General features: G+C 33.3%; 1 protein-coding gene across 1 annotated transcript in view; it reads left to right on the top strand.

Moving 5' to 3' along the window:
• Positions 1 to 3,438: 3,438 nt before the first annotated feature.
• The window catches only part of LOC134841159 (uncharacterized), a 57,310-nt gene continuing 46,712 nt past the window's right edge, over positions 3,439 to 14,036 (top strand). The window contains exon 1 of the mRNA XM_063856965.1: positions 3,439 to 3,865. Coding sequence (XP_063713035.1) covers positions 3,713 to 3,865 — 153 coding nt within the window. The 5' untranslated portion in view covers positions 3,439 to 3,712. The remainder of the gene's footprint in view (positions 3,866 to 14,036) is intronic.

Below are 14,036 nucleotides of genomic sequence, written 5' to 3' on the forward strand. Positions count from 1 at the left end.
TATTTTCATTCATTCGCACAGAAATTCTATCCACACTCGCACAGCTCGCCCACGAAGAATTGTTTAAAATAATGAATTTCAGTTTCAAGTTTTCACACTCAACAACTCTAACATAAAATAACATGTTTCAAACTTTCCTTTAACCCGGTTGGAAAGGAATCATATACTAAACAAAACTAACCAACGCAGCTTACTAAATACCACAAATCATAGAATAACAGCATGACTTAGAAAAGGAAACCAACGGTACCCAAACCGGATTAACCCAGTTTAAAACTGGATAATTTATTCTTTTGAAGACTATTATAAAGTCTTAGAAAGAAATAATAAAACACAAAAAAGTCGAAAGACAAACACATACCACAAACAATTTGATTTTTGGAAAAAGTACATAACCAACAAGACATAAGAAAGACCACAACAAACCCAACATAAAACGTTGTCACATAACAGGACCCCTCACAAAAACCGCATGAAATCATACTTCCACCCCTGGCCTAACCCACCAGGAAGGACGTCCTGAGCATGCTCTATAGCCGGCCTAACCCACCGCGCTACATCCACGCTTTGTGACCACACCTCTATTTTTAATAAGAGCTACTCAAGGGTGAGTAACTCTTCAAAATAACCGAACTAAAACAAAAAGCTTTTGTGAAAACAACTAACTAAAATCATAATTAAAAAATATTAAACTAATAAAAGTTTTATAAAATGTAAAATCACATGATGCAATACATAGATCAGAATACAACACCAAGGACGAACATCAAAAGACAAGACCACCCCACCACACTCGAGAGAGAATGACCAACTACAATCAATATGCCGCTCACAATCACAACTCAAAGGATTTAGAGTACGACTTGACCTCGCAGAAAAGGACTTCATTGAACTAGACCAATGACCACCTCGATGACCCAAGTGTACGTACAGATCCGAGTAACCAGGCATCCCCTCCACGCACAATCTCCACGCCATTCCCAAGCTAGATCAGACACAAAAGAAGTTCTCCCCGAAGAACAGAAAAACCTGACATAGCCAACCATTCTGAAATCAGAATTGATTTTGTTGCAGAGACTCAGTCGTTGTCACAAGAAGAACACAACGTCTTATGTCCCTAACTCCAGCTTCCTGAAACTTCTTTAACAAAGAAGAAGCGGAAGAAAATTATGATGTTCGCCAAATACCAACGTCCATCATCCATCCTCGAATTACAGAAGAACTGTTCTAAAAAACTCTGTAAAACCCGGATGGGTGGAACCTGATCTAAACTACATTTTATGATTGGATAAATTAAATGTTTTACCAATGTAAAGTATTTAATATTAACCAATCACGATCCATCTAACTAACAACCCACTTATTTGTAAGTGCTGAAGTTACTTGTAATTTCAGCACCAGAGAGATTTGAATTTAATTTAGAAATTAGTTGCACTCTCCCGAGTACTTCAGCAGCCGCAATAAACCAGTATACCCTAGATCTATTGAGCCTAGCAGAGACTAGTTAAACACCCTGAGACTAGATAGTATAAGAGTAAGATTAGGATCGGTATTAGACTAAGAAGTTGCACGAATCTATCCGGCCGAAAATAAGATAGCGTGACGAGCAGACGGTGTACCCTATCCGAAATTACTCTATGAGTTATACACTCCAGTCCTAACTCAACATGTGAAAAATTAAAGGAAATTAATGTTAATAGTACATGCCGTTTTGACCTTACCCTATTTTCCTAAAACCTTCCACAAAGGAAAACTAGCAAGACATGGAATCTCGTTTCTTTGTAAATCGTATAAAAAACATCAAGAGTGAATCAGAGAAATTGAATGAAATGAGAGCGCTAGTAATGCTAACCTGGCGAGTGACACGTACTCGTGAATGTACAAATGACGATGTACTTTGTATCAAACTGTCGAAGACTCAGTAATTCTGAGTGTCAATGCTTTAGCAACACAAGACTTAAGATTACACTCTCACCGCGTAAACACTGTCTTGAGAAAAAACTACGGTCTGAGCTTTCGGCTTCACATCGCCAGATTTAGCCATGGCTGGTATATAATTAATGTGAAATGAATGTGAGCTCTAGCACGCAAGCGCGCTAGAGTAAGGCACCACTACTAGAAGTATCATAAAGGCGAATGCGATGAAAGACAACGTATGAAATGATACATTGCATGGATGAAGGAATGTAAGTGGGGTGACATTGTATGGGTGACACAACATAATTGATAATGCAAGATGGGGACATGATAAAGAATGACAATGCGTAAATGATGACATATATATAAACCAATATAAATAGCATACAAACAGGGGTACCTCGGTGCCACACTGTTTGTGTAATATTTTGAGGTTATTATATCCACGGTGGATAATCCACTCTCTGCTGTATATATATACAGTTAATATATTGAATCCATTGGGTATACCCATTAATATATTAATTAATAGGCCTAAAGGAATTAAGCTCAGGGGTTCCTAATAAATAATTGTATGGAAATATATGGCCATACCATATATGGAAATAACGTATTTTTAAGAAATTAAAAACACCATTATTTTTTAAAATTTTTTTGCTATTATTTGAACCATATTTCGGAGAGGGAAAATCGGAAAAAATTGAATGAAATCGGGCTCACCGAGAGACCAGACTTTGACAACTAGCAAGACATTTGAGCAAGACATGTTTCTAATGATCAACAAGCAGTTCTGGGGAGTTCACACTGTCAAGAAGGTCATAGAACAAACAGTGGACTAAGAAAATACTTTTTACTATATGTCAGAAAAGTTTGTTTTCTCGTCATGAATTTGAACCAATTGTTCATGAAATTTTTTTTCTATTATGAAAATTATGGCCTTTATTTATTTTTTCAAAAATATATATGGCTTTATTTATTTTTGAAAATTTTCTAGGACCATAATATTGCCATACCATATTAGGAACCCCTGATTAAGCTTAAAGAGTGCTTAAACGATGTTTTTAACGTCTAGCTTGTAAATTACTATCGTTCTTTCTCTTATCTGTAGGGACGACAAATGCATGCAAGTTGCATAAATACCATCTTTTCTGCGCTATGCGCAAAAACGTACGCAAGTTGCATAAATCCCCCATTTTTTGTAAAAACTCTGCAAAAAACTCCAGTATTCTGCACCAAAAACGATTAATTCTGAATAAAGTTGATTCTACCCGCAACCACTTGTTCCACCATGTAAAATTGAAAGTTTTATGAGACAGCAAACATAGTTCTTTAGCGCAGTAAAGGCTCATTCACTGAGAATGGCTTCTTTTTGTGACCATGAGCTCCAAAAGTGTAATGAAACGGAGGAATTTTGCTAGAAATCAATGAAAATTAAGCAAAAGTTTCATTTATTTTCATTTGTATACGTACGCACATAAACAGGTCGCTTTTATATGCATAAATGGTCGTCCCTACTTACATTTATCTGTGCGAAAACGTGAGTCGTACGCAGTGGTACGTTTCTCTACATGTATATACGCACAATTACATAAGTACTGTGCTTTACGTGATGTTGGCAGCGAATTTGATTGGCCGAAACTAACTATATACAGTTTCACCGAAGCCAACTTTGATTGTGAACAAATAAACGCTTGCGTATATAAACGCTCAGCTCAATGCAAGATTGGTTTTTGTTTCTGACGAATGTACTTAATAGTGTCTGAGCTGCCGAAAGCATTTATTTGCCGAATTTCAAATGAATCAAACACGCATTCCTCGAGAAACAAAATTTGTGTCCCCGGCTGTGAACACTTCAGCTCCCCCGAAGTCCCTCGGACTTTCTGTTCCACTCATCAAAAAACTTCTTCACGAAAATGACCTCGAAACAAAACAATGGAACCTTTATCAGGTACGATCTTCAGGTTTTTTTTCTACTTGGAAACTATGCATTTCACATCAGGGCCTTGCATTAGCCAATTGACAAAACATTGCAATAAAAAATACCAGCAATAATTACATTGCAATATATTTTAATGTGCAATAGTTTATTGCAATTATAATGCAAGTCATTATTTGCCTTTTTAAATAGAAAAATCCCAGTTCTGATTTTCTTTGAAAATTCCTTTGATTGAAATAGTATCCGATATTATGGCATTCAAGAGTCTTTCAAGAAAACGGTTTCTATATATAGAAAGAATATATTCTCAAAAAGTAAAACCTTTGGTCAAAACTTTCTCATACAATTACATTTTTATCGTGATATTGGGCTAAATTGGTGATTAAGACTATCTAATTTGTGAAATAACGGCTGAGCTAAAAGCCCAACGGCTAACCCCCTTGCTCACTTTTTCCAAACCCAATTGATCTTCAGGTAAGCGTATTTTGCAATTTCTTGTCGGTGAAATCAAAGTAATAAGATTTCAGCTGCGTGCTGATCGAGGCACATCAAATAGCAAATGTAGTGGAAAGACGTTTTGTCAGAAAGCGGCAATCAATTACATGTAGGCAGTGATGACAAAAAAAATTTATTGGAAATTTATTGGATGCAATAAGTAAACCAATAAATAAATACAGATTTTAGCGCGATTTAAATCGCGATTGCAATAAATCTTTACAATAAAAATGAGTTAGTTTTTATTGGATTTTTGTTTGAAGGGTGAAAAATCTCAAGTGTTACTGCTTTCTTATAGGTTGCATCAAACTAATCAAACCTAAAGCTTTGCAGAAAGTATGTTTCTCGCAAAAATAATGAAAAATATGGTGGTTGATAAGCTAAAAAAAAGCCTCACCATACGAAATGTGAAAAATTTCAACGAAAGTTTGATTTCTTCCGAATGAATAATTTATTGCATTTTTCCAATAATTTTTTTCTTCAGAACAAAATCATCGAAATCAAGCCGAATATGCAATAAATTGCGAATGAAACAATAAATGAAATATAACCATCCAATAAATCGCGATTATTCCAATAAAATTTATTTATTTGGTCATCACTGCATGTAGGGGAAAAGGGGAATTACAAAACTTTGCCAGAATGATTCATTAAATGCAATTAGTTAGGAAAAGGTCTTTTAGCATGTTCGGCGATCTGAAATACTATCAGTAATGTTTTGCTATATATAGTAGATATCATATTCACTGTTAGTGGATGAAACTGATTTTACTGCCGCAGTTTACTTTACTTTTATCAGCTATATTTTAAGAATACTGTCAAAAAAGGTTGAAATATGTTTAACATATTGTTAATTCCGATATCTTGAAGATATACGGAATGATATCTTAGTTTTTTTCCGAATCGGTTACTTCCGCTAGCTCAAGTCGGCAGTTCCTGTCCCGCTGGGAACCAATTTTTGTGTTCTTCCTAATGGCAACTGTCTTTGTTGTTCAGCACATATATCTATAGGTTTTCACCAAATAATATTTCCGATATCGGAAAATTAACTATTTCCAACTATCGGAAATGACGTTTTTTAATTATTGGTTTTGAAACAAATGTTGTCGAGATCTAAGTTGAATTTTTTCCGATTTTAAAAAACAATTATATTCAGATCAGTTAATTAATTGAAATTGTTGAATATGACCGTTTGCTAGGAGTAAATCTATAGTACAGATTTTTCGTGAAGGAAAATAAAAATTTTCATTTTTTTTACTTTTTCAATGTTGCTTTATAAACTCAGAAATCCCATTTATGTACCCCTAGTCATGTCCTCTTTTGGTCTTTCCCCATTATTTAAAGAAGATAGGGACTTCACTTCGAGTTGGTTGAGCAAAGCCGGCAGCGAACGATCCAGCACTCGAATTACAATATTATTAATTGTTTCTTCGAAGAACCTCGAAGAAGAAGAACGGATTATGTACTTGTCCGAGATTTTTTATTCATTAAAGGATTCATGTATATCCATAAAAACGCGATCCATCGTTATAAGTGTAGTATTGAGAAATACTACACAGACAAAAGACCATTGTCTTAATTGTTTATTTAACGACCCAACTCTAAATTGGAGCGTGCCATTTAAATTAAAGCCTCTTTTCACTAAATCAGATATTGACTGATTTACTCTTATTAGGACTATAAAATCTTGTTTTGAAAATCCACTCCTTTTTAAATACTTGTCCAATTTTTCTCATTTTTTCATGCTCAATATTTTAAAAGGGCGGCGATTATTAATACGTCCCTTTTAACTTAACTTGAAACAAACTGGATAAATATTTAGCAGTCTTGCCAGCTGCACTAAAATTCTCCTTGCTTTGATTTAGCATAGATGCACCTGCAATATGATGCATCAGAGAAAGTAATATGAATTTTTAATCAGACAAACTGAAGGCTGCGGTTTTCTTCAAAGAGGACTAATAAGTTGAAGATATTTGATTTGAAAAAATCAAATAAAAACTAGTTGAAAATTCCCTTATTAGAAAGGGAGAACAAAGGAGCAGGTGAAACCTGAATAATTAAAGATTGAATCAGCCGCCGGTTTATGCTTATGAGCAAAAGGACTGGCCTGAAATCTTCAGTGTTTCATTTTGCTCAGTAAGCAGCAAGTCAGATCTCTTCAGTCAGATCTTTTCAAAATAAATAATTTTTCTTTTCTGCCTTTACAATAAAATTAAAGTAGCCTTTTTTCACAAATAAAATAGAGAATAAATTCTCATTTAAAGTTCGATAAAATTATAAATCGAGATACTCGAGAGACCCACACCTGAGGAAGTCTGGACTACAAGTACCCAAAGGACTACGGCAAAGACGATACTGACGACCAAACCAGAAGTGCTGACTTGGACAAAATCAAGGGCAACCATACATACTAATCAGCCACCGACCTTAGTAAGAAGATAAAATATTGATGAACAAAATAAGATTAGCTCAACCTCCCCTCATAGGTATATTTCTTTAAGCTGTTCGATTCATTTATATAATCTAAAAACCCAGTGCTTTGTATCTAACCAACTATTAATTCATACCTTTTCTAACTATTGTTTCTACTCTACTTTTTGTCAAGACAATTTGACGATCTAAGGTTAGACTTATAATTTAGGATAAAATTACTAAGCATTCAACCAGCAAAGACGGCTTAGTAAAACTGGTGCGACCGCAGCAGAGAACTACTCCTTAAGAAATTCGTTTTCCAACAAACTAGAAACAGCTTTTAAAATTCAAAAAACATATTATTATTAGGATCTGTGAGTATTTGTCAGATTAGTTTTCAACCTCAAAAAGCCAGAGACAAGGGGTATCTTTCGATAGAAACACAATTTCATTGTCTTCTACTTGACAGATATTCCTGGTAGGGTTCTTGCGAAATGCATCCCCTGCGCTAGCAGTCGCCCACGATATTCCTCCATCTATTAGACGGTCTATTAGACGGCTTTCTAACTGACATTAGCTCATGAACTTAACTATTATCTATTATTATAATAATATATAAAATTTCTGAAAGAATCGTTCTCTGCCTAAGTCCGCTAGTAAGATATACCCGTTTTGTCCAGTAATCCACTAAAGTTTTGCCGAAACTTCAGTTTAAAGTTATCATCACTAAAATTAACGAAATTCTGTGTTAAACTAAAGTGCTCAAAAACTTATTAAATATCTTCATTTATTTTTTCGAGGGGGTTAAGTGGTCATATGTGCGATCTAAGAGTACCCTAAATTGTATGATAAATTGAATTCTTCATCACATTATCTCAAACCATCCACGGATGTTGCTATTTATCCTAATCCTTCATCAATTCTCGAGGCTTATCCTCAAGTTTTCTTAAACTCATTTTAATTCTAACCATCTTAACGTAACTTAAACCTAAATCATCCATCAGTAAAGCTACCAATTACTGAAAATAAGGAAGAAAATAACAAAAACCAAAAAGGAAGGAACGGATTTGAGTGTTTTTTGATAAATCATTAGTTTTTTTTGACACAGTTTAAATATACACCTAATTAACAAAAAGATTACGCACTAAAACCAATCTTAAACGTTAACCACATAACACCAAACACCGAGTTTTAGTTTCAGCACAAAAATATCAGGTTTCACAACAAAAACTAAGTTTAAAACACTGACACATCCACTTTATATTGATAAAATAGGTTTCATATGATAGCATAAGCACTAAAAAATTGATTTTTACCAGCCAAAAGTTTTGGTTTCAGTCTAGGTTTCAGTTATAGGTTCAAACGTTTTAGTTAAAATAAATATAGTTTCCGGTCAAAATTTTAAGTTTCTGTAAACGGATTCGGGTAAAACAGCAAAAATTGAACTAGTCAAACCCAAATTTGGATACCATTAGTCAAAAACCTGGTCTTAAATGGTACGTTTTTGTTAGTTTCAGGTTTCAGAACACAAAAATTGAGTTTTTGGTCTCAAAATTGAGCTCCGAACGCCGAATTTTGACTTTCTAAAGAAAACTAACGGTGTTAAAACCCACCAAACCAATTTTAAAATTTGGTTCCTAAGGCTGAAACGTACGTTTCAGAATTGGTGTTTTTGGTTTCAGACCCAAAAATCTTGCTTCCCAAGTAAAATTTTTGTAAAATATTGAAAGATAATAGGAATGCACTAACAAATTTTTGAACTCGAAAAACTTCTAGAAGGTGTTAGTTTGAGCCCTCAAACTTATAGTTTCAGAAAATTAAAATCGTCGTTTTAGGCTAAAATTTTCATCTTTTTGGCAATTTTTTTGCTGGAATAGAAATATATTAGAGAGACCAACCTAAATTTTCAATCTCAAAATTCTAAAACCAAGTGGTCAAACCATAGTTTCAGTTCTAGAAATCATAGTTTCAGCCCCAAAAACTTAGGTTTCCGCAAACAAATTTTTGATTTTGAAGTTACAAACCGGTTCAAAATTCCAATTTACACTAGACCAGCTATCAAAAACCAACTTTTTATTTTCATGCACCGAGTTTGAGAGAGTTTAAGAGTTTTAGGTTTAAGATTTCAAAAACTAAGTTTAAGATATCAAACGATTCGGTTTTCTCGAATTTTTTTGCAAGAAAAAGCATAAACTAGGTATACTAAAGCTTCTAGACAATTTTACGACTAAAAAACTCAACTTCAGCTACCATAGTTTCAGGTTTCAGATGATCATTTCAATCAAAAAATTTTTGTAAAATATTTTAACAAAAAAATTAAGTTTTGAGCCAATAATAGCCCAAACGGCATATAGTTATATTGTTACTCATATCAAAAGCATCAATTAAACTTATCTTGAAGAAAGTTTCAGGTTTCAGATAAGGTTTCAGCGAATAAAAACTTGAAAAACTTAGAAAAAATTTTAGAAATTTTTTTTCCAAAATTTTTCTTTCTTTCTTATTTTATTATTAATAACCTTTATTAATATTCAATATTTCTTAAGAGGTTTTCATTACTTTAGGACATACTAATCAAATAGTACAACTTGGCTTAAGAAAAAGAAAACAAACATTGTGAAATTAATGTCAACACATTTTAAAATTGTTGACAATAAATTTAAAACTCAAATTAGGAAATAAAGTCTCTAACATCATATGGTATATCACTAACACTACAAAAAACCATATTAGTATACTAACAAAACACCCTAATGAAGATAAACACGAATTATACGTCTTCTTTCGACGATATACTCCAGAAATTGACACAATTCTTCAGCAAATAAAAATACCAAATATCATAATTTGTACACCGGAAGAGCGATTAATTGCTTCACTCCCGATTGCTTTTTGATATCATAATGTACCAAAGCACAAAACTACTTGAATTTTAATCATTTTTTTATAAAAAAACACAAAATTTTCCTTAACAAAAATTAAAAATCATAACAAGTTCATAAGAAAAATCTAAATATTTTTTATATTGTTTATCATTCCCTAGATAAATATTTATGTCCCTAAAAGAATGTAAAATGCTATGACCAACTTTTATCAAGTAAATACAACAGCATATAATTTAAAACTAAAATTAAAAATTAAATCCACAAAAATTATTTGGTATATCACCAATATCCAAAAAGATCAAATCACAATTTTGTCCAAACACCCACACAAAAATATTCACGAATTAACCATTCTCTCCAGCAGCAATACCCCAGAGATAACTTCTATCTTAAAAAAGCTTAATCAGCCCCATAGCACTATTGATCTATCTAACAAAAATTCGTATTCATTGAACCCAGCAAACTTGATTGTAACTTAAATACAATTATTTCAGTCCGAACAATTGATCAGTACACAACACATCCAAACCCTTTATATATTGTTAACAAACTTTGAGTGATTTAAACAAAGATGGCAAACGTAGTAGCATACCCAGATTTAGCTCTCGAAAAGTTTACCGGCTTAGATCCGAATGAAGATGCAAGAGATTTTCTTGATATAGTAGAGAAAAAGATAGCATTTTCCCTAGGCACTAGACCAGGAGATGCAGGTGATGAACAAGACGCATATGATAACAGACAAAGAGCCTTATTTGGTTCAATATTAAGAGGTCCAGCCGCTCAATGGTATCAGGGATTAGCAGCAAACTTACCTTGGAATGATGTAAGAGATCAATTCATAGATAGATTCACTGATGATAAGGATAAGTATAGGAGACGAATAGAAGCAGAAAACATAAAAAGACAACCTGATGAATTAATTAAAAGCTACGTACATAGATTAAGCACCGCAGTAGACCGTGGATGGCCTAATCCAATTTTTAATGATGATCAAAGAACATTAAAGAAAATGGAATTCTTTGTACGTGGCTTAAGCCCGCCAGGCTTAAAACAAAAGGCTCATCAACTCCTAATTGAGAATCCACCCGCAACTTGGCAACAATTAAAAGATCATATTGCTACAAAAGACTTAAGTTTTGCAATAAGTAGTGAGTTTATCGGAACAGCATCCAGTAGCATAGATAATAAGTTGGAAATAGAGGGAATAAAGGATCAAATTAAAGAGTTGACAGGACTAATGAAGGATCATAAAATAAACGCAGCTTATACCCCAAAGGAGCATAGAAACAAACAAAACAACCCAATGTTTTGCAACTGGTGTTGTATGTCAGGCCATACGATAAGACATTGCTTTAAATATAATGATCAACAGGAGCAAAACTATGACTCGCTTCAATTAAGAGAGAATTCAAACAGAAGTTACCATAACTATAGCAAGAGTAGGTCAAGAGTAGATAACAATTTCAATGACATAAATCCCCAACAAGAATTCATGCATTTGTCAAACTTCGATGAAAGTTCTCAATCGCTTGACAGGTCGAACAGTAAAAAACCCTTCAACGAAAAAAACTATTATATTTCACCTTACCAGATCCACAACTTTAGTGATGATGACATTCCAGGAGACTATACAGATAATGAGTGTGAATTTGTTAATTTAAACTAGATCAGTCTCCGTCTGAACCAAAAATACAATTATATATCAACTTATACCAACATCCCGTCGGAGACAAAAATAAAAATAACGGTCTGGAAACACAATTTCTACTAGACACTGGAGCAACATGTTCGCTTATTAATTTTGACAGTTATGAACAATATTGTAAAATACAGCCTCTACAGCTAAATAAATCTAGATCAAACACAGTTGCTGTAAATGGAGAAAAACTTAAACTTATAGGTTATACTAATTTTGAATCAAGTTTTGGTACAAACACTGATAATCCGGTAAAAATCAAAGCATGGATTTCAGCCGAGAACGGATGCGATCTAAATATATTAGGAATGGATTTCATGTCTCACAACTTTAAATCATTAAATTTTCCAAATTTAAACTTAGAATTAAGAAAATACCCAGATATAACAGTTCCTATCAGTGTCATAAGAAGCAAAAGTTATCCATATCTAAGCTTTTATCAAAATGTATTTCTTGATAAAAATATAACTATTGCACCAAAATCATCCTGCGTTATTTCAATTTCTCCAGCAGGCGTAGTTTTCAAAGTAGGAACAGCGCTTAGAATTGATAAGTCCTTAGAACAAAAAGGCATCAATGCAAAAAGCACTTATTGTAGGAATGAAATTAAGTCAATGCCTATCGTACTAAAAAATTCCAGAGAATCAAAAGTAGATATAAGCAAAGGTGTAATAGGCCAAACGTTTGAAAACATAGAAATAAAATAAACCCGTTTCTTCCTGCTTTAAAATATTTATAAATGTGAAGTTTTCATTAAAGATTTTATAACGCTTTAAGTTTGTGAAATTTACCTAACGTTTTGTATGCTGAGCAGTAAATCTAATTCAACCTTACTAAAAAATAAAAAATTAGTATTATCCTACAAATATACTACAATGAGTAGCGGTTCTTTATGACACCCAAAAGGATATGCCAAAATGCATGAACACGATTTAATTCTTAACCGAGATCGAAAACAGTCAAGTACGCTAACAATTTTGGACCATCCTCAAAATCAAATAAAGATAAAGGAATCGGAACCCAATGGCTTAGACAAAAAAGATTTTCGACTTCAACATATTTGCAAAAAAAAGTTGCAAAAGGCCAGGAGTTTCAAATATTACAGTTTTACGAGTCTATAATAATTTCATTTTCAGGCGGTTTTATTAACTGAAAATTCAGTATTACACTTAAGGGAATGTCAAATTACCCTACGTATAATAACGAGAATTAATAGCGTAAAACCTTTGATGAAAGAACTAGCCAATGTAAAATTGTAACAAACTCTTTCTGCGAAGTTAATTTGCACCATCGGATTCCTCTTAGGGCCCAAGTAGGGACCGATGACATTAATTTTTATCTTTGTAGTTTTCAAGTTACAAAATGCAAACTAGAAGAAATTCATCAAAAAGGGAAATCTCGCCTTCTTTCTTCTCAACACATTGAGTAAAATTTTCACCAATATTCTTTATCATAAAATGGGCGAACAATGTTTTTCGACCCGACCCGCCGCAGATTTATGCCAGCATTTGTTGGTGGCTTCATGTAGCCTTTTTAAAATTATGGTACCATATTCTTTCAACAACTCAAATGCTTGTTGGTGGCTGTATGCAGCCTTTAAGACTCTTATGATTCGCTCCTCACAATTTGGCCAAAATATCAATTCGGTAGTTCAAAATCCACAACATGCAGGCAATTAAACCTTAAAAAAGTAAATTTCCGAAGCAACACTTTGATAAGTGAACGGCATCATTATGATGATTATTTACATAAAATTTTACATCGCTAAAATCAGATGAACATTTCTTTACTAAAACTGTGAACATGGATTGGTGCAGGGGATTAAAACCAAAGAGAAACTAATACACTTATCTTTTGAATATTATACAGTTTGCAATTTGTCTGTTCAATTTTCCTTTTCTTCGATATTTCATTTTGATTTGATTCTAATTCAAATATTTTCTTTTTCTTACCAAAAAATGAAACAAAAATTACTGGTTATGACAACCAGGTGGACATACATTTAAAATTAGGGGTTAATTAATGCCCACATTTCCATTTTTTGCTTTAACTACATAAGTTTAATATCTGAGCTTAACTCAGTGTTGTAAAGTGCTTTATTCCTGTGGTTAATAAACACCATGATCGTCTTTCTTCATTTGTATTCCTGTGGTTAATAAACACCATGATCGTCTTTCTTCATTTGTTTTCCGTGGTGGGTTTGTGTGAAACCACAAGATTATATTTTCCACCTTTTATATATATATACAATTTTACACTTTGTCCTTCATTGTTCAAACATTTGATAATTAGCCTTAATATCCGAATGTAATTCGGGATTTTGAATATTTGGTCATTTTATATTGATGTTTAGCAAAATGGAATACGACCCAATTTTAAACTGGAACTGCAGAAACGCAGACCCAGCACCAGAGGAGTTTAAAAGAAAGCTGCCTCGCAGGAAGAAACAACGAAAACCTGTAGCAGTACAATCTTTGTCAATGGACGACGGGTTAAATAAGAACCCTCGCAATTTTCCTAGTTTAACCCAATGATTGGAACTGCAGAAGTGCAGAGAAACCAAATTGGATACGGAAATCCAAAATATATAACGAGTTTAAAGTACTCAATAAAGGAAAATTATAACAGATGGAAACTGCCATCGTTCATAGAAGTCGTCAACTCAACGACAATGGAAAAGGCGATGATGCCTATTGAC

The sequence above is a fragment of the Symsagittifera roscoffensis genome, chromosome 1 (assembly GCF_963678635.1).
Source record: "Symsagittifera roscoffensis chromosome 1, txSymRosc1.1, whole genome shotgun sequence".
NCBI classification, from domain to species: Eukaryota; Metazoa; Xenacoelomorpha; order Acoela; family Convolutidae; genus Symsagittifera; species Symsagittifera roscoffensis.